The 18,854-nt window shown below is 45.0% G+C and overlaps 3 protein-coding genes across 3 annotated transcripts; 1 reads left to right on the top strand and 2 right to left on the bottom strand.

Moving 5' to 3' along the window:
- Positions 1 to 5,109: 5,109 nt before the first annotated feature.
- On the bottom strand, positions 5,110 to 7,269 carry LOC128714504 (uncharacterized). The gene is made up of 4 exons (XM_053809379.1): positions 6,947 to 7,269; positions 6,460 to 6,855; positions 6,190 to 6,384; positions 5,110 to 6,103 (listed from the first exon to the last, which is right to left on the bottom strand). The coding sequence occupies exons 1-4, from the start codon at positions 7,249 to 7,251 to the stop codon at positions 5,110 to 5,112; spliced, it is 1,890 nt and encodes a 629-aa protein (XP_053665354.1). The 5' UTR covers positions 7,252 to 7,269.
- Positions 7,270 to 8,413: 1,144 nt separating this feature from the next.
- On the bottom strand, positions 8,414 to 13,690 carry LOC128711065 (RNA-binding protein 5-like). The gene is made up of 11 exons (XM_053805932.1): positions 13,684 to 13,690; positions 13,183 to 13,273; positions 12,794 to 12,943; positions 12,630 to 12,710; positions 12,412 to 12,565; positions 12,278 to 12,347; positions 11,769 to 11,842; positions 11,077 to 11,166; positions 9,898 to 11,008; positions 8,642 to 9,822; positions 8,414 to 8,554 (listed from the first exon to the last, which is right to left on the bottom strand). Exons 1-11 carry the CDS (start codon positions 13,688 to 13,690, stop codon positions 8,414 to 8,416), a joined length of 3,150 nt encoding a protein of 1,049 aa, XP_053661907.1.
- A 2,161-nt stretch (positions 13,691 to 15,851) lies between these two features.
- LOC128715565 (ATP-dependent RNA helicase vasa) lies at positions 15,852 to 17,820 on the top strand. The gene is made up of 3 exons (XM_053810471.1): positions 15,852 to 15,872; positions 15,955 to 16,078; positions 16,178 to 17,820. Exons 1-3 carry the CDS (start codon positions 15,852 to 15,854, stop codon positions 17,818 to 17,820), a joined length of 1,788 nt encoding a protein of 595 aa, XP_053666446.1.
- Positions 17,821 to 18,854: the final 1,034 nt, after the last annotated feature.

The raw sequence follows: 18,854 nt of genomic DNA on the forward strand, positions 1-18,854 counted from the left end.
TGAAACTCCCTCTCGCCTTTTCCCTGCATCCATTTCCGCAATCAATAAAACAAAGAAACTTAAATCCTCACCGGATACGGAATTCAATTTCCCCGTGGGCAAAGAGGAACGCAAAACGAAACCCCCGTACCTAAAGAACGAGAGTAATACATCGCATTCAGTCGAAGATCAGGACGTTTGCTGTCACGTTCCCCTTTGTCTAAGCGAAAAAAATGTGGAAAGCTGCTTGGCGTACCATTCCGTGGACGTTTTATTTTTATTCATTAAGGTGCTTCCACCGTAATGAACTTTCATCCTTTCAGCGGATGCTTCCAGCTGGAGACGGTTCATTTTACAGACTCAATCAATGATAAATTATGGAATTCCTTTTGGCCGCCGCGTTGCGGGACATCCGCATCCCGGGGGCTTGCGAGACAGGACGTGCCCGAACGCAATGGAAGGGTCGAGAAGGATGGCCATTCTTCGACCATTCGCATAAAAAAAAGGCGTAAAAAGTGCACCCAATGCAAACTTTCGTGCTTGAGCTTTGGTGTGGCGCGTCTGCACCAAAACCAAAAGAGAGCACTGATAATAAATTAATTCCGTACCATCGTGGAACTGTCACCAGCTAAGCACTGCCATCGCTGCACTCGTTCATCGCTTGATGTGAAATGTTCACGTGATTCTTTTCCCATAGCTTTTGGCCACTAGAATCACCGTTCGACCGGGGGCAAGCAAACCCCGTAAAAGACACTTGGTGACAAAGTGACTGTGAAAAATGAGAATCCATTTCCCGTGGTATCTTTGCAAAAAAACACACACAAAGATGGTTCTGCGTGGTCTGCACTCTGTGGAAGTGCAAAAGGAGAGATGAGGTAATTCAAAAAAATCAAAAACCTTTGCATCGAATAGAGTACTTATTTTGCATACGAAATTGTAAGTCGTCATCCTCGAGCGGGTTTGGGGATGAAAAAACACACTAGAAAAGAAACTATTTCTAACAGATGTCAAACAAACCGGCAATGGAACCTCTAGTCATGCGCTACGTCTTCCAAAGCGAACGCAGTACTTCCGGCACGCGGGCAACCTGCAGGGGCCCGGTTTCCCATCACGAACAAACTCTGCAGAACAGAACACGAACTTGTGTAATAAAAATGGCACTAGAAAAATTCCAACCGAAAGACAAACCCATTGACAGTAAGTAAAACTTTACAATCTTAACAAACGGACTGAAGCGGAACAAGATGGCGCACCAGCAAGCCAAGCGCAAGACGTGCCGGCGTGCAGTGGGAACTGCTTCTTTGCGAGCAATCTAAGACCTTGCGAAAAAAGCACTTCTGCTTGCGGCTGAAAATGTTCAAGACGAGTTAGTCAGCGAGTTAGTTCTTCGGGAGTCATCCAGCAAGTGAAAAGCGCCCCCAGTACGACTCACCACCTGCAGGGGAGAAAGAGCGGCTCACCGAACAGCCTCACCGTTCTCCTGGCTTTGTGCGGAGTTGCAGATGGTGGGAAGAAGCGTAAAGATAAATTGAATTTTTACTACAACCTTGCAGCTGTTTCGGGGTTTGGCGCAAGGGTAATAATGGCAACAGGACGGCCACCAATAGAATACCGACGGTATTGAACGAACGGTGCACGTTTCCGCCTGTTTGCATCGTAAAAATGTGGTGCAAGCGCTACACCAACACTCCTAGTTACGAAAATTCCCGCTAAGATCCCGCGCAAAGGAAGGTGTTTACCGATGGAGGACAAAGTCAGTGTGGCTGTTGATCTGGACAGCATGCTTCGCAACGTTCGTTAATCAAGATAACAAGGATGCGCTAGTCGTTGAGTGTGGAAAGTGTTACCTTTTTAGAGGAAAGATGTAGACTTCGAAGTTCGGAAAAAGGTCATTTTGGGGGATTTTTTTCAAGCGAATAAACTATCTCATATAGTGGAGATGTGGTACTGACAGTTGCCAGTATACGCATTTAAGAGTATGTGAAATATAAAATATAATTTACCTACTGTTTACAGAGATTTCCTTGACGCGAAGCAAAAAATGAATATGGCATCCCCAATGGGTATCTAGTGGAGAAAAAAAAGAAAGTTTCCCAGAAGAATATTCTATGAAAAACTCAGTGGGTTCTACGGTTCTCATGTTTTTGAGGAATTCCAGGATTCTCAGTCTAGGCAAACTGTTGTGTTGAGAAAAACGGGATAGCGACTTAGCGGATTTTGTGATTTTGGACTATTTTATTTCTATGTAGCCCCACTTCCGATAGCCTGTACATATATTTTAAGAAGAGAAGATTATTCATTTTGTAGAATGGTCGGTTGACGTCCAGCACCTTAAAGCGTGTCTCAACATCAATGCTGTTGCCGGAGTTGACCGTTCGCCTAAGATAGGTGAAATTTTGGACGGCTTCAAAAGTGTCTGTTTCGAGAAAATAATCTAAATATGTGACTCGAAACCCTCAATCCAACATGATATAAGGCATTCTACAAAAGAGTCTTGTCAAAATCGTCTTGTCAAAATCGTCTTGTCAAAATCGTCTTGTGTGTTACAAGAGAGAATGCATACGGGAAAATAAAACACTTAGCAACCAGAGCAACAGAGGTCTTGATGAAAAATGGATAAATAGTAGTAAACAAAAGTTAAACAGAAGTCAGGTTACAAATAATCTCTCAAGATCCAACACACACAATTTTAAATGTTAAATCGTAAAATAACTAAATTATGCATACGATGTGTCCTTCGTATGGAAAGCTTTTACGACGACGCTAATTCCTTCAGTAACAATCCTTCTAGAAATTAACAAAGTTTTTTCACGAATTGGTCAATATCTCTAATTTATTGCCAACACCACGAAATTGAAGGACCGTCCTCGCCGGGGGGGAAAGCAGAACCATTCCGCACCAACCGTATCAAATGGTACGGTGAGGCCGAAAATGACTATTTACGTGTACGTGTGCATTTGTTTCAATAATAAATGACACACCACACCATTTGGCGGCAAAATTTCAAAATGCCGTAGCACCGGCCCTGCACATGCTGCAGCACATCGCACAATCTGCCCGGTGTATGTGTACATTGGTGTATGTGGACATACATTCCAAAAGGGGCATCGAAAAATCGGCACACAACATCAGAGCACACCAATAATAATCGCTATCGGACCGGATATCGAGGGCCAGTCTTTGCGCCACCATTTATCATGAATATTGCGATTAATTCCACCATCCAGCAAATACCGCGGCGAAGAAAAATGGAACAAATGGAAAAAAAACGATCCATTTTTCCAGCACGCGGACACGGTCGAGAGCGTTGCCACGCTCGAAAACTAGATACCGATACCGGGTCCGTTCCGATGCATAACTATGAATGTAGGGAAAATTGGTCCTACTCATTTGCATGCGTACGCGTGTGTGTGTGTGTGTGTTTGTGTGTACTGTTTATGCTCGCATCGTCCTGTTACGAGGACATATCGATATGGCCATCACACCACGAACGCTCGCACACATTGCGTTGATGTCACGAAATTTATGTTGTTCGAATGAATAAATACGATTTATGGAGCGCGGCAGGTATTGCTCAAATCTATGGTGCTGAATTGACCGTATCATTTTGCATGTCTGATTCATGCTCCGTTCTGCTTTTTTTTACGAACGCGATACTATTCATCGAACGATAATTTACAGCATGTTGGTAAAATGCACGCGATAGTGAATAACGCTTGTCACTGATACGCCATTTATGGCATCGTTCGCTCCACAATGTATCGGCGCAAACAACGACAATACACAGACCTGAGTAATATTATCGAATTTATTCACTGTTATTAATATGTACTTCTTATTTCTTTACAGTTTCCTGTTTACCGTACGGGCGCACAAGCTTTTTCTCCCCATTTTCTACACACATTAATATCCAGATCGACAATGTAGAAATGCAGTGAGAGAAATCTTACCCAGTCAGAACCGCTTTCCGTAAAGCATGGCGTTGTTCCATTTCTTAGCTCTGCCTACTTTCGCTCATTTCGAAGCTTAATTAATCACAAATTACTTTCTATTCGTGGATACGGCTAATGTATCTGCTTCTTCCACTTGCAACCGTACGAAAGCGATGCCGATCAGAAACGCGGGATGCAAAAATAAACAAAGCCAAGCGCAAATTTAATTCTACCCCATATCACGTGCCCTAAAAGCGGATCAGTATGTGTGTTCGTGTGGCAAAAAGGATATGTCTCATGTAATGCTTTTTAAACGTTTTAAATGCCAACTCATACGCTCTGCCTGCTTCACCAATGCATCCCAACTCGTCTAATACTTCGACATTCAATCGTGGAGCCAGAATTATTATTTGTGCTCCTTTTTGCATACGTTGCATAATCGTACGTTGCTAATAATAGTGTTTCAGTGCATATTGTGGGCCAACTTCCTGTAAGCAAACTATATACGACCTTGTTTTTTGGTTCATCCCTAATAAACAATGCAGTTTTCCTTGCGGTACACATAGGGAACTTCCTCCTCTCAATGTAAGGTGTTACCAACTTGAACGTACTCTCTATTATCAAGAAAAGAGCTGGATCAATTCAGAGGAACTTGCATTAAATTCATCAAACTTCTACATACAGAAGGATGTGGACGTCTACTAAACAATGGTAGTAGAAGCATGGTGAAACCCTGTGTATGTACACTCTTTCACGTAACACATTAGGCTATGGGAATTGACGACAAAGAACCAAACGATGAAAGTAACACCAATGTAACTGGTAATCATAAAATATGCAAGACTAAATTTCCTTTCGAATGCTTGCCCGCCTAACGCGCCTAAGACTAACCTTACCCATTTCTCGCCCTAAATCGTCTGATCATTTCTATACGATATTTGTGTGCTCATAACGACACACTTTAGAATGCAATATGCGCTTTATTTCCACAGCGGAGCTGAGTGTTGCTGTAATGATCTTGCTCCGCGGTGGTTGCTTCGCTTTTCCTCCTATCGCTCGGTCTCTCTGTCTCTCCTTAATCGTTTCGTTTGTAACGATTTGTTTATTGTCCCCGAAACATCTCGCTTGCTTCGCTCCACCGTATCGCTATTACGCCAAAGATCACCACTAATCTGTGTATTGATCTTTTGCGGCATCTTCACGATTCTGCAATCTCTGCCAGATTGTTCGGTATGGCCATCATAGGAAACGATGTCAGTGAGGGACAAATGGTGGCTGCATTGGCCGTACCAGCACCTGCTACCGTAGCACCGCCGCCCGTATCAACGCTGCTCGTGCTTGCGTTGCTACTGCTGTCGAGAGCATTTACACCGGGGCCACTCACGGCCAAGCTACTCATTCGACTACTGTTAGTGTTGGCACTGTTATTACTATCGCTAGTGATGGAGCTGCTGTTGCTGCTGTTGCTATTACTACTGCTACTGCTACTGTTGCTGCTGTTGCTGTTGCAGCTACCGGCTGCATCTGGGTCCAGTGCCGATTTCAGTACCTGTTCGCGCAACTCACGCGAAGCACTGATTGCCACCGATGGCCCAATGGTCAGTCTGCGCCGGCGTTGATTATCACTAATATTCGCTTCGCTCTCATCACATGCCATCTTAATGCTATCGGAATTAACCGCATCCTTCGTCCGTCCTCCCGTCGCTTCATCCACCGCCATAGATCTATCTTCATACATGTTTGCTCCCACCGTATGGCCTACTTCCATCGTAGTGTCTCTACACTCGGTGCCACCGCCCGTACTGCTACTTACGCCACAATCCATCATTAGGGTAGCGTTTGTACCGACAAGCGACCCAATCGGGTTTGTTGTACCGGTCGGTGTAGAACAGGCACTGCTCGAACCACTGTTTCCTCCGAAAGTCATCGTACTTATCGTTCCGAAGGGTGCCGTCGAGCAGATGGTTGCGCCCGGACTCGGAATACCGGACAGCTTGGTAAGGAAAAACTTTGGTGTTATGCGCCCACTGTTGGAGCTGGTAGTGGCCGCGAGAGGGAACGGACCGCACAGTGGTATGTTGCTGCCCATGCCATTATTGTTGTTGCTACCATTCTCAAACGAGGTCGTCGATGAATCCGGACTGGGACATATCGGTGACGGTGATGGCGTTTGACAAACAGGAGATGTACCTCTGTTGTGTGTGGTGAACGGAAGATTCAGAAAGCAGAAATATAGATAACACAGTTTTAGGCCTTCCAAAACACCCATATGAATTACCTTTCAGAGGAAAAAACTTTCTTCGATGGTGGTGAGTAACAGTTGCCATAGTTGTCCTCTAGATCAAATTTGCGCTTCACCGACGAACTCAGTGGACTGGGTCGCAGCGGACACGGTGACATGGAACGTCGTGTGACGAACTTTCGGGTCGGTGAGGGCGACGTTGTTGGATACTGCAACCCGATTCCGCCACGACTGCTAACATAAAATACACCATTGATTAGTCGTGTCGCGTTGCCTACTTTGCCAAACCTTGTACGGGTGACCTACCTCGTGGGAGATGGACTAGAACAGCACGTAGAGCCGATCGTGGGTAAGGCGACGTGCAGTGGATTTTGGAGATCATCGATCACCATCTTCCCGGCGGATCCAGAAGAAAAGGACCAGTTTTCCGCAACGAGCGTTAAATCTTCGCAACTTTGCGACATCTGCATGGCAGTGTGAATTTCTCGCTCGTGGTTTACTTCCCGACTGTTGCTCACATCGGCACACTCTTCCTGTCGCAGCTGCGATATTCGTGGCGTTAACCTCGGTCCCGGTGTTCCACTACCATTCCGACCCGGGCTGGCATTGCCATTCGAAATCACAGCCAGCGGACTGAAACTAGCGGAAAATCGTCTTACGCGTGGCGTAAATATGTTCGAAAATGACGTGGGAAGTGATTCTCTGTGGAGGAAGTGAAACAGACACAAGAAGCAGGAAGTTACGATAGTAGTATCCTTATCATACGTAGACTTAAAATGAATTCAAAAATTACCTGGATCCTGTTGCAGTTGCTCCTTGGTGGAAAGTGTTTGTATTCAGCATACTCGCGTTACCTGCGTGAAGTTGTTCCGAATGTCCGTCAGACAACAGTACCTGCTGAAGATGTTGATGTTGTAGGCCGCCACTGTTCATCCTGCTGGTGGTGCTGATGCTGTTACTATTACCGCTGGTGTTTGGCACGGGTTGTGATTGTCCTTCTTCCATCGGCTGCACACCGACAGTGGTGCTAGCCAGGAGGTTATTTATTTGTGGTGCACTGGAGCAACGTTTCAGGGCATTGGGCGAATCGACATCCATCTTACAATTGCCTCCCTGTTACAGCCGACAAACACCACTTCCTCGGCTGCTGCTACTGCGGCTATCGATTCTGTCAGTGGTGGCGAGTCCTTTTTTGGCAACAATTATTCTCCAGTACCAGACTCCGCATACAATCTTTTCGTTATTGCTCAGATCCGATGCATCAATACGGCGACACTTCCGTGTGGAATGGAAACTTTCCGTGTAGCTTCCGTTCACAGAATAAATCCCATCTCATTCGATTAGATTTTTCACTTTCGCTGAATTTACGATCAATAATTCATCACTGCTGCGCTTGCTGTTATGCTCTGTGGAACCTGCGAATTGGGCTGGCGAGTTCGGACAAACGAAACACATTTGCTAGCTCGCAATGTACGACGCGTTTCGGCACTAGCTGGTGGAAAAATCGATCGCCGACATTTTCCTTCACTATTTATCCTTTTTTGGTGATCTGTGTTTTGTAGAAGCAAAACTTTATTGAGCGCACATTCTGTCGGTTGTCTTATTGACACTTTTTCACCTTCTTCTTTCTTCCTTCTTGTGTCGTTAAAAACAGTTGTCAAACGTCGGAAAAATCATCGCGCAGCGGCAAACTTCACAAAAAATCATCGAATTGGTCATGTTTTCCGTTTGACTGCAGTCAAACATGTCTGCCTCGATCGTCAGCGCATGGTTTGTGTCTTGGGAACATCGACAGGTAACGCTGCCACCAATCCAGGCATTTTACTATCCACTGGATGTCTTTCTTTATCCTGGTGTGGTATTATCCAGCCCAAGGATCATCCTCTAGCAAGGGATTTTCAAATCAGTAGGGAGTATTGTTTTAATTGTTCAAATATTTTGTTTTATTGCCGATACTCAGATTTATTACAGTTCTCGAGAAACATGTGTATAAATGTTCATTGTAAAATCGAAAAACAAAATACAAAATAGTAGTGTGTAAACACGCTAGCAGTCGTTCAAATGCTAACTAAAGGAAGATTTGTACAAGCATCGTTGATGATTGAGAATATAACTGCTGCTTCAAAAATAAACACGGCTAACTCTATGTTATAATTGCATAGAAGATTATTAACATTACTATTAACATAAAATTATGCTAACTGGCGAAGAGAGATTATTACATTTACTATAAAACAGTCTGCGCTCGAAAGGTATATGTTCAATCTTTCACGTCTACCTGTTCGTAGCGCGATTTCATCATTTTCTTTATGTACGTTTTATAATCGTCCGTCGTTCGCCCGAACTGTGCCGCAGCGTTGGCTTTAATACCCAATCCAACGTTTGCCACACGCGCCTCCGCCTGTAAAAAGTAACAGAACGCAATTGATTCCAATAATTCAGCTCAAGTAATCACAAGAGCAGCTTGGTCCATCATTCTTCTACTCACCTCAATAATATTCACCCGCCCTTGATTACTTCTTCCAAGGCCTTGTCCTTCTGACCAGCCCATCTTTTGCAGCAACTTATTGCCAATGTTGTTCTGCCCAATCGGTACTGCTGAAGCAGTGCCCTGTGGATAGGCAGGCTGGGATTGTGTTTGCTTTTCGATCTCTCGTTGAAAACGTTCCTTGCTTCGATTAACTGGCGGAGCCTCGTCCTCACCATACTTTTGTCGCCGTTCCTTTGCACGATCGCGGTACTGTAAACCGTTGAACGGACCCCCCGAACCGCCGTCACTGCTACCACCGCCTCCCCTCGAGCCACCACCGGCACGCAGGTTTGCGTTCAGCTTTTGTAGATTTTCCTTGTGCAATGAGGACATTTTTACATGCTTCATAAGAATTTCCTGCGATTGGAATGCACGCTTGCAGAGGAGACAGGTCAAACGATCAAAATCAACCAAATCCCGATCGGAAGGACCTCCTCCTTCGCCATCACCAAAATCATTATCGGAATCAGAACCAGCGTATGTTGATGTCGCACCTGTGACTGGCTTTGTCGCACCACTACTTGCAGGATAGGTTGAGCTAGAAGCTGAACTTCCTCCCAAACCACCAGGCATTAGGGACGCTGTACTGACGATCCCACCGGCGCGTTCCTTTTTCTCCAACAACGAAAACCCTACATCTGCATAGCCCGCATTACCGAGCCCTCCGAGCGATTCCGACAATGGTTTGGATGGCCCTAACGAGGAGTACAGTGTAGCTTCCTCTATCCGAGCCGGTGGTTGTATGACGTTGTAGTCCTTCTTTTGATTTAGCTGCTTCGCCCACTTCTCCATATCTTTAACGATCTTTTTGGCAACTTTTACCTTATCCTGGGGAGGTGCTTGTTCTTTTGATTTGGATTTTTCCATCTTCTCTGCGCTTTCAGCCAGCGATGCAGTAACTGCATTTTCCGGCTGGTTCGTCATCTGCTGCGATCCGGGGCCCGATGTGGCGCTGTTGGACGCAGAGGACGAAGCAGGTGCGGCGACGTATGTTTGATTTTCGGGATCCCAATAAAGGTATGAACTGGTTTCACTATTGTAATAGTACTGCGAGTTGGCATCGTAGTAAAGCCCGGTGGTAGGATCGTAATAAAAGCCAGAAGTTTCGTCATACTGATACTGTGAGGTATCTGGTGTAGCTATTAGTAGAAACAAAACAGATATTTTTAAGTACTTTACTGGGATATAAACAAACAAGGAATTGCAATACGTACGATACTTCCTTCCATCCACACCGTTCGGCACGGGAAGTTGCGGTCCGGATTGGACTGGGGCAGTTGAAGAACCCATCGCAAGACCATATACGTCGGATTTATCCAACTTTGAACTATTGGGACCAGATTGCTGTTTCCGGGCTATCGCTGACTGAGCCACAGCAGCACCGCTGTTGGCTGTTTCGCCTAAACCAGCGGAAGCACGCGGTCCTGCCGCTTGTCCATCGGTAACAGTCGACAGTTGATTTGTGTAGTACTCCGTATAGTATTGCAGATAGTGTTTATGTTCGGTCGCATTCGACGCGTACATAGACGCACTGTACTCGGCCAAACGCGGTACATCAGCGAGCGTATAGTTCTCTTGTAAACTGGCCATAGCAGCAGCTGAAGAGGAAGATGATACCATGCTCGCTGAACCGACGGCAGATCCGCTTGGCGGTGGTGCCGTAATGTCTTGGAATGCTCCACGACCACCACCACCACCACCAGAATTCTTATTCATTCCATGCGAATTGTGATTGTTTCCGTAACTGTTGCGATCAAAGTTATCACTTCTTCCATCACTTCGATAGCCGAAATTGTTACCACCAGAACCATTGCCTTGGTAGTTGTTCGAGTTGCTATCATTCCCATTCCTTTGTGTTCCATGATTTTGGTTGCTGTTTCCCTGTCGATTACCTTCCCTGCCTTGATGGGAATTCTGATGCTGTTTCATCAAGTTCCTATTCTCCGTATCCATGCAGTACGATATTATGACCTCCCGGTTGTCTATTCTGAGCGGTGGGTCTAGCTCCTTCAGCGCATTGTGCGTATTCATCGAATCGACCAGATTGTCGAAATGCACATAACACATGCCGCGTGAAATGGACGTCAGCGGGTCACGACAAATGACCACCTTGCCGATTTTCTGCACCAATTCTGCCGGTAACTTTTTCTGCATCACGGCCATCACACTTTCCTCGTTCGTCAGCACATCCAGATTGCGTAGCATGATTTTCTTCGTCAAAATGTTACTCATCTCATCGCTGCCATCACCACCAATTTCACTGTCCTCGCGTGATGCGTGACATTTGAAGCAATTTTCCCTGCGCTTGAAGTTAAAAGCGTAACACTGTGAAGAAACGAAAACACGTGAAACAACAGACTTTTCATTTACATTGGGAACATTGCCCCTCTTACCTTAGCGCAATACCAATCTGTTTGGAACTTTGACGGCATCGAAAAGGTGTACTGCATGACCGCATGCTGCCCGTTGAATACCAACACACCCTACAGTAGAAAAAATAAACAAAAACAGGAAAGAAAGAAAGAAACGAAAGAATTAGTCGTCTGTGTTGAGCAATATACCCGCATTCATATGTCCCGGATACACTTTTTCGTTTTGTTGCAGAACTGCACATGCCGATGCGGTAGGAGGTATTTCGGTACGGTAGTTTCGTTCCTCCATCGCTGTACGTTAATCCTGTAGGAAAGCGGCCTCTTCCGGTGCTCTCGAAAATTTTGCTCGATCGATACGACAGCAAGCAACGGGTTTTTATTGCAATAACACAGCAAACAAACTGGGTTTCGTGTTGTTTTCACTTCTAATGGCAGTAGCTTTTAGATAAATTTATCTTATTTAATGACGTTAATATACAAAGAGGCAAATTTGATTTGAACTTAAAAGTGATTCGAATAGCAAAGTTTATAGAAGTGTTGTTGATCCACGAATATTTTGTTTACAACCGAAGCTACTGCCAATGAAAATTTTGTACGTTTCTTTGTTACGATGACATTATACCACCGATATCTTATGATACCAATCTACAAGTCGTGGTCTAGTAATTGACAGCAACTTATTCTTCTTGTATATGCTTGCTGTATTTTGGTACCTGTTTGTAACATATCCACCGAGTTGCTTCCTCTTCAGTGCGAAACTCGACAAATGCGAAACCCCTCGATTCACCTAGAAATAAAAGACGGTCGGGAATAGAAAAAAGCAAACACAAACACGATATCAATCAAAAAAGCCAGCTCTGTGCCGCATCGGTTGAATCATAATGCTCGAATTTAGAGAGTGTGTTCCACCCGTTCCAGCAGCTGATGAACGACGGTATACGCTGCGTTACGAGCGCATCCACAATTCGGGGCTGCTTTCTCCATTTCCAGTGAGCGCGGTAAGTGCATCTTGCGCACGATCGATCATCCCTTTATTAGCTTGATAAAGATGTTGCTCCAGCAGTTCGATAAAACTGTATTCCTTGTAACACTCAATCCGCTGCCAACACCACGCAGACGCCGAGTTTAAAATATAAACTTACACAACCCCACTAACGCTTTCACTTAAATCTAAGATTTGTTCATTTTTCAAATGACGAATTTCTTATACTAATGACTTTACCTGTCTTTCGTTTCCGGATCAACCTGACGTGCAGCGCCTGCAAACCGCACTGGATTAGGTCGCTGTTGATCTGTAAGAATAAAAACTAGTTATAAACCAGCGAAACGAAACGATTGACAAATCATTGAACATACATCAGCTTCAGTAACTTGTGGTGCCAAACCACGGATGATGATGTTATTATTCGGCTTTTGTTGATAGAAAAATTCATTTTCACTATCAAAGTTTTCCCCATCATCTATCGAGCTAGGAGAATAGCCACCACGGCGACCTCCTTTATCGCGATCCCTAAAAGCCGATCGTAATGCATTGTTAGGTGTTTTGTAATACAATGAAAGCTACTATTTACCACCTTCGATCCCGGTAACGATCTCGTTCGCGAGATCTACGATCGCGGTCCCGTTCGCGACTTCGTTCGCGAAACCGATCGCGGCTAGAGATGAATAGAGAAAGTAAAAATTTGCGTAGTGAGTCACATACTGCCGTAACAATTATCAATAATTGTTCTTAGCTAACCTGTCCCAACCACCGTCATCGTATGTTTGTTCATTCACATCCCGGTAAGAATCACGTTCGTCACTTCGCTGTCGAGGATAGGAGTAACGCTCCCTGCTGAATGACCGCGATCGGCTACGGCTGTACCGGCTGTTATTTCGATAGCGTTCCCTAAAAGATTAAAAATACACTCATTATTTCGACGGCACATTGCGTACACGGTGGGTGTTCCAGCACTCCGGTGGCGTGACACGGAACACTACCACAGAGCCGACCACACTATGACAAGCCCAGGCGAGACAATGGCACCGCGGCACCATTTCGGGGCAGCACAGCGGACGGGTTTCTTCGTGACGGCGTGTCACTGAAGGACGCATTGGTACGCCGGTGCTATACGGTTAAGCGCTTACTTCGATCTTCCTTGATTGCCCCGGTCGCGCTCATCACGTCGGCAGCGATTTCTATAGTAGCCAGAAGTATCACTGTCTGGGCTCGGTGAGACTATAAACAATCACATTTCAAAGGAAATTATTGGTCGGTCGATCGAAATTATGAAAGAATAGAGCGAAAATTGGTTTTGGCAACCTTCGCCGGACGGTTTCAGTATGATATGTGGTCTATTAACGTTCAGATATAATTTGCCTAGTTTTTTTATTGCTGTAGCGCTCAGTGGCTATCAAGAACACCTTGGAAGAGGTAGAAATTCACAGAAAAACAACATAAAATATTTATGCTCGCAAGTTGGACAGATTGATTCAATGAAGAAGCTTAAAACCAAAGAAAAACTTTCAGCTTCCTAGTTCCTAGGCAGTTGGGTTTCCTTTCGCTGTCCAATCGCACCAATCGAGAATGCACGGAATCGCAAAACCAAACCAAAAAAAATTGCTAGACTTCAAAGATGGCAGACTTACAATCCATTTCATTCGCCTTGAAACGCTCCACTTTGTTCCGCCCGCGCTGGGTTTTGATTATTCGCACACTTTTGTCAACGCACAAAACGGAGTCCTGAGATATTACAAATTATTTGAACATTGCCACCTTTCTGAACAATCGACTGTAGGAAAACGATTATAAATTGCAATGAAGAACGATAAATTGCACGGATAGAATCCAGCTTTTTCCACAATGACAACACACACTGTGGGCTATCCGTACGGCCAAATTCGATTGACAGTTCAAAGGCCTGGTCAAGAATACCATGTCGCATAATTTATTTTCAAGTAAAATCCTTCAACCTCAAAAGGATTCGATATCAAAATTGAAAAATCTCAGAAAAAGTGATTTTTTTCTCTAATTTCAATTCATGTATAATGAGCTAAAGATTCTCTCTTGCTTGTTCATATTTTTGTTCCTTTGCAAATCATAGTGTACATCGGTGTGTCTCTAGTACGGTCGGGTGTGGAGAGTATGCGAGTGTAGATTTTAGCATTCTGGAAAGTACCCTACAATATTCTGTCATTTCCTCGAAGTACTCCGAGCGCGCCGGTAGTTCTGATCCGTTGATGTCCGTTGGAAGCTAGCCGGTTTCTACATAACCGAAGCAGTTCTCCCGCAACTCATAACATACGTTAACTGGTAAGTAAAATAATTGGTGTAGTGAAATATTGCATGCTTCCATAATTGGTCACGTTTTCGTAGTAAATTAACGAAATTTAGTATCATATTGCCTGTCCGGGAGTTGTGATAGAAGTGAATAATTATAGTTATCAAACAACTTAAAGACACATCTATCAAGATGTAATTGCAATTAACATGGACTTGCTACCTTTTTTGTTCAGTTAAATTCGAATATTTTACAATTGTTCTTTTGTTCGATAAAATGCGCCATTTTCACCTTTGTCTTCGGCGCGTCTCACCAACACACCAGCAATGGTAATACAAAAGATCGTGCCGAGTATTGGCAGTGTGTGTGGTGTGCTGCTGTCAAAATCGCCTATCGCTACCGGTATGCTGTTGCCTTTCGTCGTGCTATTCGTAAACATTCCGTGGTGCTCTCGTTGTGCATGTTGCGCTTTAGAAGAAGGCTCCCGTGTGTAAGATTTGGATTAACTTCTGGGAAACGACGTAGGAATGGGTTTGTGTGTCTCCCTTGCACTCGAATCATATGTGCATGTGTTTCCAGCACGAACACAATAAAGCGTAGGCTTGCGGAAGAACGATTTTTACCTGAATAGACGTTATTTGAGGAAACGGACGATTAGTTCGAGCTGGTGCAGCTAAGGCTTCAGTGTGGTTTAGCGAGCAGCAGCTAAAAAGCGTGGCATTCCCAGGTGAGATAAGCTAATTTTTATTGAAGATGAGAACCCTTCAGTGACCAGCACGCACGATCTACAATGTGTTAAAGCATCACGGATTTAAGTAACCCGGTGTAAATGGTGATATTATTAACTTAAGGCATAACATTGCTATAGACGCCATCGCATTTTGAGTAGTGCAGTTAGCAACCGAATGGAAATGAAATTTTGCCCATGCCGCCTCCGTGAGCAAAGGCCCCAGAGTCTAGGCATGAAAATGCTTTTCCTCATGCACGTTCCGGGACAGCGGATTGGGCATCGTTGTCGTTCATCCGCAAATAATTGATGCGAAAAGCGCGCGTCTCCCGCACGATGTGGCCTGCAAGTTAGCGAATGGCATTTACCGAAACGCACACACAAACGCGCTCGCCGTCCAAAGAGTATTTCGTCGTGTGGTTAGCGCTCGAAAGAAAGTAGGATTATTTCAGAAATTTTCTTTGATATCATCTGTGTACCGGCATCTCTTATAAACCCTTTTCGGAACTGACCGCATATCGAGTGATGGTAGTAGTGTGATTTGCTTTCCATCTGCCGTATTGTCCGTAGCAATAATTCGTCCATCTTCTTTCTCTCCCACGTGTGTTCAATCACTTCAGCGCGCAGTACCTGGTGTGGTCGCCATTACTTGTCGAAAGAGAATCGCCGTTAGTCACCACTATTTCGCCGCTTACCCCGGACAGTGAAGCGTGATCTTTTTTTGAGAACAGTTTCGCTTAGTCTTTTCCACAACCAAGCAGCAGCGCTTTTCCGTTACCAGAGATCGTAAACACAGCTCCAAAGGGAAAATGAGCGATGACTGGGAAGAGGTAAGGAAACATTCGTTACTAGTGATTGCACTTGATATTTCGGCCGCCTCTAACATACTTGCGTGTCTCTATTTTGTTTTAGTGCGACGAGGGTCGAAGCTTCGACCAGCCAGACTTCAATGAAGTGAGCGAAAGCAACGGCAACGGGTTCGGTGATACCAACAACGGTTTTGATGACTACGAAGCGAAGAACGGCTTCAATGACGGTTCGTATGCATGTTTGGGTTTTTGTCAAACATTGATCTAATATCAGCTTACTATGTTCCATTACCATTAAATGTTGTATTTTTTCTTTTAATTTCTAGATAATAACGGATACAACGCTACTGACGATGGAGGTTATGGTGGATATTCTGGTGGTCGTGGAGGCCGTGGAGGACGGGGCGGTGGTCGCGGCCGTGACCGAGGAGGACGCAATGGTGGTGGGGGTTTCGGAGGCGAAAGAAACGGAAACTTCCGTGATCGTAACGGTGACAGTCGGCCTCCGTACTCCGGCAACAACGATCCCAGCATGGACGAAGTAAAGTCGGACAAACCGAGAAGTCTGTATATTCCACCGCTACCGACCGAAGACGAATCATTGATCTTTGGTTCTGGTATTAGTTCCGGTATAAATTTCGAAAAATTCGACGACATCGAGGTGCGTGTATCGGGTGAGAATCCACCAAATCCGGTGGACAACTTTGAAAACTCGGGACTGCGCGAGGAGGTCATGACAAATGTCCGCAAGTCAAAGTACACGAAACCGACGCCCATCCAGCGTTACGCCATCCCGATTATCCTGAACGGGCGCGATCTTATGGCATGCGCACAGACTGGCTCGGGCAAGACAGCGGCATTTATGTTGCCCATGATCAACAATTTGTTGGATATGGAAGACGGACTGGAGTTGCGCACGCGCAATCCATACATCGTAATAGTGGCACCGACACGCGAGCTGGCAATCCAAATTCACGATGAGGGGCGTAAATTTGCGCATGGCACAAAGCTGAAGGTGTGCGTATCGTACGGTGGTACCGCCGTACATCACCAGTTGCAACTAATGCGTGGCGGTTGCCACATCTTGGTGGGAACGCCAGGTCGATTGCTGGACTTTATCGACCGTGGTTATCTGACGTTGGAGAACGTCAAATTCGTTGTCCTAGATGAAGCGGATCGGATGCTTGACATGGGCTTTTTGCCCTCGATCGAGAAAATGATGGGGCACGAAACAATGGCCACAAAGGAAAATCGCCAAACGCTGATGTTTTCAGCAACGTTTCCCTCGGAAATTCAGGAATTGGCGGGCAAATTTCTCAACAATTACATCTGCGTGTTCGTCGGCATCGTGGGTGGTGCTTGTGCCGATGTGGATCAAACCATCCATCTGGTGGAAAAGTTCAAGAAGCGCAAGAAGCTAGAAGAGATTCTGAACGAGGGCAACCCAAAGGGAACGCTCGTGTTCGTGGAGACAAAGCGCAATGCAGACTATCTGGCCTCCCTCATGTCAGAAACTCAGTTCCCGACCACATCCATCCACGGGGACCGATTGCAGCGTGAGCGCGAAATGGCACTGGATGATTTCAAATTCGGCCGAATGGATGTGTTGATCGCGACGTCGGTAGCGGCCCGAGGGCTGGATATTAAGAATGTGTCCCACGTGATTAATTATGATTTGCCAAAGAGCATTGACGATTACGTGCACCGCATCGGTCGAACTGGGCGCGTCGGAAATAAGGGACGTGCAACCAGCTTCTACGACCCGGAGGCAGACCGGGCCATGGCGAGCGATCTGGTGAAGATCCTGACTCAGGCTGGGCAATCAGTGCCCGATTTCCTAAAGGATGCTGGCGGTGCTAGCACCTACATGGGATCATCTCAGTTCGGCGGCAAGGACATCCGTGACTCTCACGGTTCCCGTGTAGATGCCCAGCCGACCGCACTTGAGCCTGAGGAGGCCTGGGACTAATGGATAACGCGAAAGTGAATATCTTTAATTTTTCTTGTTCATTTTTTTCCACTTCTATTTGAAACTTCCCAAGACAAGTTTCTGTAAAAAACAGAGTTAAACTCTATATTATCTCGTATAGCGAAGTGCGTTTTGATTGTTCTACATCAATGACCTTATGTAAAAAGAAAAACACAAGCATGACGCAGCGAGACTGTTCGTGTAATAAATGAAATGCTCCTTTGGGAAAATAATTAAACTTGTTATCTTTAATTCTCAGCGCTAGACTATTGCGTAATCTGAAGTTGCTCAACTATGGGTTACTGAAATGATATTATCCCAGTAACATGGATGATTGGTACAGTTTTTCACAATAGTATAGTTAATGCGCGATTGGATTGAATGTTGATGGTTGTGTCGGGCAACTGAAACGATGCAATACCCGTTTTATCTGATCCCTCCTCTGATTAAGGAAGATTTGCCATCCCTCAACAATTAAGTATATAAATTCTTTAGTATAAGTACAGCAGAGTACGATCATACATGGGACATTTCACTTAAGTGTTATTTCTGATTTTTCCTCCAGAAAACAAACAAAACCAAGAAAATGATGAAGCTTGATTATAAATAGTCCGTGGATTAATTGTGTCAGAGATTGCACTAAGGGTGGGAAAATACTGGTTGGAAATATGATCATCGAAAGGATGAGAAAGGACATTACAAGCATAGATTGCTTAATTACCTCATCAATTAATTGCCTCAATAACAAAACAGTAACGATGAATGTGCTTTCTTTGATATTTATTTATCCGGCAAATACATTACGTACAGCTCCAGTTCAATTCACACAAATAGAATCGACCTGGGAAGAAGCATCTCGCAATGATTGCAGCATTAGAGTTCGTGCGTTCGTCAAGCACTGCTGGAATGCTGACTTCAAAGCCTCCGATAGCTCACTGGTAGTTCCTTCTACGGCGATGGGATTGTTAAGCTTCTCCTGGATTCTTGACTGAATCGTGACTGGGTCGACGAAGATGTTCACATCCCGGAAGCTG

The sequence above is a fragment of the Anopheles marshallii genome, chromosome 3 (genome assembly GCF_943734725.1).
Source record: "Anopheles marshallii chromosome 3, idAnoMarsDA_429_01, whole genome shotgun sequence".
Taxonomy (NCBI): Eukaryota; Metazoa; Arthropoda; class Insecta; order Diptera; family Culicidae; genus Anopheles; species Anopheles marshallii.

Bases quoted from the DNA above. Each gene is read 5' to 3' on its own strand.
- LOC128711065 (XM_053805932.1), bottom strand. The intron at 12,348-12,411 runs GTATGTTCAATG...TTATTCTTACAG, and splicing joins CACAAGTTACTGAAGCTGAT to ATCAACAGCGACCTAATCCA. The intron at 11,843-12,277 runs GTAAAGTCATTA...TTTTATTTCTAG, and splicing joins GATCCGGAAACGAAAGACAG to GTGAATCGAGGGGTTTCGCA.
- LOC128715565 (XM_053810471.1), top strand. From the start codon at position 15,852: ATGAGCGATGACTGGGAAGAG. The intron at 15,873-15,954 runs GTAAGGAAACAT...ATTTTGTTTTAG, and splicing joins TGAGCGATGACTGGGAAGAG to TGCGACGAGGGTCGAAGCTT. The intron at 16,079-16,177 runs GTTCGTATGCAT...TTTAATTTCTAG, and splicing joins GAAGAACGGCTTCAATGACG to ATAATAACGGATACAACGCT.
- LOC128714504 (XM_053809379.1), bottom strand. From the start codon at position 7,251: ATGGATGTCGATTCGCCCAATGCCCTGAAACGTTGCTCCAGTGCACCA. The intron at 6,385-6,459 runs GTAGGTCACCCG...TTATGTTAGCAG, and splicing joins TCTAGTCCATCTCCCACGAG to TCGTGGCGGAATCGGGTTGC. The intron at 6,104-6,189 runs GTAATTCATATG...CACACACAACAG, and splicing joins AAAGTTTTTTCCTCTGAAAG to AGGTACATCTCCTGTTTGTC.